At 62.2% G+C, this 4,352-nt stretch overlaps 1 protein-coding gene across 1 annotated transcript; it reads left to right on the top strand.

Moving 5' to 3' along the window:
- The first annotated feature begins 3,668 nt into the window (after positions 1 to 3,668).
- On the top strand, positions 3,669 to 4,040 carry PHLDA3 (pleckstrin homology like domain family A member 3). Its single transcript, XM_065896127.1, has one exon. The coding sequence runs from the start codon at positions 3,669 to 3,671 to the stop codon at positions 4,038 to 4,040; it is 372 nt and encodes a 123-aa protein (XP_065752199.1).
- Positions 4,041 to 4,352: the final 312 nt, after the last annotated feature.

The raw sequence follows: 4,352 nt of genomic DNA, 5'->3' as shown, positions 1-4,352 counted from the left end.
TATCTGAGTACAGAGCTGTGTGAGGTAAGGAAACGAACCTAGAGATGCTGGGGGAGGAGCGGTCCAGGCAGGGAGGAGCCCGTGGCCTTGTGGGCAGGCTGGTGAGGAGACCGGCTGGAGGTGGGGGAGGCGTGGGGTACAGGTCAGGAAGAAAGGGGCAGGCCCCCCAGGGCTGCATCACCGAGGGGCCTCAGGCTCTGGAGGATTGCAAGCAAAGGGGTGATTCTCCCTTCCGTTTACATTTGTACTGTGTTAATATACGTTCTCTTTGTAAATACGATGATCTTCAGCGCTTGTTCTATGGCCCGAGCCTCACAAGGAATGAACACTAAAGCGAATTTATAATAAGATTAAGTACACATTGTAGAAAACAGCAGAGATTTTACTCCTCGAGCCTCTCTGGGCCCCGTCCTTCCGTCCATCCCACGCTGTTCCCATCTTCCTTTCTACCCCGTCCCAGGCAGCCACCTGGAGTGGACCGGGCGCCCTACTCCCCACTAGGGAGGCTCAGAGAGCACCTCCAGCCCGCCGCTCCCTGGGGCCATTCTGCAGTCCAGCCCATTCCAGCTGGATGCAGACGGTGCAGACCAACTTCCCTGGGGGGGAGGTGCAAGGGGCAGAGGGAAGAGCCAGCCCCGGTTCTGCCCAGCAGAGTCCCCCGTGGAGTCAACAAGTCCACTAGAATTGACTGAGCGTCTCTGGGACTCGGCACTGCCCCAGCCAAGCCCCAGAGGCTGAGTGAGAGCTCCATTCCCAGGGGCAGTGTACCCAGGGACTTGGTACCCAGGGGCGGTGTTCCCCGGGGGTGGGGTACAGATGCCCTGGCACTAGCCCCCTGCACCCCGCCCCTCTAGATCCTTCTGAGGCTCAAGTAATCCAGCTGGAGTCTGAGCCTCTCCCAGATGGGGCCACCAGGCAGACACCATTCTGGGAGAAAGGTTTAGAATGAGCCATCTCCCCTCGTCCCCGGGGGGGGGGGGGGCAGGACTCCCAGGTTCCAAGGACCTACACAGGACGCCGGGGGGATGTGAGGCTGGGAACCGGACATTTAACTGGTAACGACCTTTCCAGCAATAGAGTACGCCCTGCTGAATTTCCTCCCATGGCCTCCCCGTTACCCAGTGCTTCTGTCTTTTTCCGGCCCATTCTCCTGTGTCCAAAAGCCTGGCACCCCTCCAGCCAGGAAGCCGAAGAGAACAGTGTGGGTGGCTGGTTCACGTTTAAAAGGAATGTTGTGTACCCACATGCTTGCAGAGAGGTGCTGTGGTGTCAGCAAAAGATCCTGGGTCCTCTCAGCCACCACGCAATCTCATCCCAGCTTTGCCATTTACAAAGCTGTGTGACCTCATCTAGGTTGCTCGGCCTCTCTGATCTCATCTGCCACGAGACTCAAAAACACGTGAGAGCTCTCTGTAAACTCTCTAAGCCCATACGTTTGTGAATTCACCTGGGTCTGGAGGAGGCCCGGAGGAGGAGGAAACGACAGCGATAAAACAGGAACAGAGTTGGTCTGGAGCCCTGTTTCCTCAGTAGGATTCTGGATCAGGCAGGACTGTGCTGGGTCGGTGCACTCAGGAGATGCCTGTGGAGGGATGGAGTGGGGGGCGTGGGTGTTGGAGGCTGGAGGGGGGCCACAGGAGGGCATGGTTGGTGTGCAGGCTGAGACCTTGGGGGTCCCTAAGGCAGGGCTGCGGGCCCCTCGAGCCCCCTCAACTGCCGCCCTCTGGAGCTGTCTATCTTGGTTGCCTCTCTTCTCTCATGGCCTGACCACTCCCTCCGGTGGAGGGGCCTTCTGGGAGTTAGGGGGTTAGCTGGCCCACGTGCACATCCACGCATGTGTACGCGTGTGTCTCCTGCAGCACACGGGCTGCAGAGCTGTGGGTGGGAAGATGAGAGCTCCTGACTTGGGTGCTGCCGGGGAGGGCGCCCTCCCCCTCCACACTGGACCCTCTCTGTGCCCGTTAGGCTCCACATCACTGGGCAGGAGGGTGGAAACACAGGGTGCGAGTACAAAGAGGTCTTATTACTGTCATTATTACAAATCATTATTCCCATAATAAGCTATTATTAACATGTATATGAATAGGTCCCTAAGAAATGGGAAGTCCTGGAGGAGCTGACCAAGATGGGGCGGCATTAGGACCCAGGGAGCTGTCTCCCAGTGCCGGGCCGGGGTCCTCATCCTCATCTGAAGTCAGTAAAACTGGGGGAAGGGGTGGAATAATTCTTTTTTTCAATTATTTATTTATTTATTTATTTATCTGGCTGTGCCTCACGGCTTGCGGAACCTTAGTTCCCGGACTGGAGCCCTCAGCAGTGAAAGCTCGGAGTCCTAACCACTGGACCACCAGGGAATTCCCTGGAATGACATTTCTTGAGACTCTGAGAGTTACCAGGCTCTGTCCTGGGCTTTTCACAAGTGTAATCTAACTTATTCACTAGAGCTCGTGAGATAAGAATCAATTAATCCTCTCATTTGACAGATGAGGAAACTGAAGGATGATGGAGTTGCCCGAGGTGGGCGGGACACAGCCACCAAGGCGGAGGAGTTGAGGTTGGAACCCAACTCTACGGAGCTGGTATCTTTACACCACACTCCCCGGGCAGAAAAGGGAGGGGAGCCTTCTTCCCGTCCCCTCCCTCCGTCTTCAGCTCCGCATCCGGGGGAAAGTCCCTTCTTGGGGGGTGCGGCGCAGGATGGAGGGAGGTGGATTGAATCCGCGGAGGGGAAGCAACAGGTCGCGCCTGGCCTGGGGCTGAGTCCACCAGGCACGGTCTAGGTGGGCTGAACTGCAGGCCCCTCCAGCGTGTGCCCAGGACACAGGCAGCGCCATTGCCAGGTGGTCCGTGGGGGGCGGGCCCTTCCTCCTCCACTGCGGGGAGGGGAGGCCGAGGGACCTCAAGGTCCTGCTCTCCTCAGCCGCACTGGATGGGGGCAGGCTCAGGACAGTGGGCCGTCCAAGCAGAGACAGCTGTGGGCAGCCTGTCTGGGGCCCAAACCGAAAAATCTGCAGATGGGGGAGGAACCCAACTTCGGCTTGATCCCCCCTTTCCCCCGCCCCAACCCCAGGATCGGCCTCATTTTCCTGATTGCGCAACGCCAAGGGGGAGCTGGTCAAGCTAGGAGAGGGGGCAGAGGCTGGGGGCCAGGACTGCCGCGGCCTGGGAAGCTCCAGCAGCTGTCTGGCAACCCCCATCCCGTGCGAGTCCCAACCGGTGCCAGTGCGCGACCACGGAGCAACCCCCCCTCCCCCACAAGCAGCGACCCCCTCACGTCTGGAAGACGCCCCTCCTCCTCCCCCTCACTATCCCCCCCTGAGTCCAAGGACTGGAGGAGCTGTGGCAGACAGGAGGCCTGAAGGCGCCCCGCCCCCGGGAGCGCAGGGGAGAGGAGCGAAGGGGAGGGGAGGAGAGGGGAGGGCCGGCCGGGCAGGAATGCTCGGCGCAGGAGGCGGGAGGCGGGCGCGGGACATGTGAGGGCACATCCCGCGAGCTGCCGCCCGACGCGCAGACGGCCCGGGGAGCGAGCGGGCGATCGGGCGAGAGCGGGCGAGAGGGCGCGGAGCAGCGGCGGGGGCCGAAGCCCGGCGCGGGAGGCACCGGGCGCACCGGCCGGGCCGCAGTGAGGACCGGCGGGGCGCGCCGCGGCCCCGGCCCCGCGCGCGCCCATGACGGCGGCCGTGCTCCGGGAGGGCGTGTTGGAGAAGCGCAGCGGCGGGCTGCTGCAGCAGTGGAAGCGCAAGCGCTGCGTGCTCACCGAGCGCGGGCTGCAGCTCTTCGAGGCCAAGGGCGCGGGCGGCCGGCCCAAGGAGCTCAGCTTCGCCCGCATCAAAGCCGTGGAGTGCGTGGAGAGCACCGGGCGCCACATCTACTTCACGCTGGTGACCGAGGGCGGCGGCGAGATCGACTTCCGCTGCCCGCCCGAGGACCCCGGCTGGAACGCGCAGATCACCCTGGGCCTGGTCAAGTTCAAGAACCAGCAGGCCATCCAGACCGTGCGCGCCCGGCAGACCCTCGGGACCGGGACCCTCGTGTCCTAGACCGCAGGCTAACGTCTTCGCTTCCCGCGGCCATGGACGCGGTGTCGTGGGTCGTGCCAGGTGAGTTCTTGGGGTCTGAGCCTTTCTTTCCTCTTGCCCTCCCGTCTCCTCTCTCCTCTTTCCCCTACGGAGGAAATGCCCGCCCGGCCACCCCCACACCGCGCCCCCCCCCAGCATGCCCTCTCAAAGCTGGCCGTCGTAGGGCCAATGGGGAGGGAAAGCCCAGGAGTCGACCCTGGGTGCCTGGGCCTGGGGCCAAGAGCCGGCCTTCCCCCTGGGGCGCCGGGCAGGGGTCCTGAATGTGCCCGCAGT

This window comes from Phocoena phocoena, chromosome 1 (genome assembly GCF_963924675.1).
Source record: "Phocoena phocoena chromosome 1, mPhoPho1.1, whole genome shotgun sequence".
NCBI classification, from domain to species: domain Eukaryota; kingdom Metazoa; phylum Chordata; class Mammalia; order Artiodactyla; family Phocoenidae; genus Phocoena; species Phocoena phocoena.
Note: the sequence above shows the minus strand (reverse complement) of the source record. Positions and strands in the feature narration are given on the sequence as shown.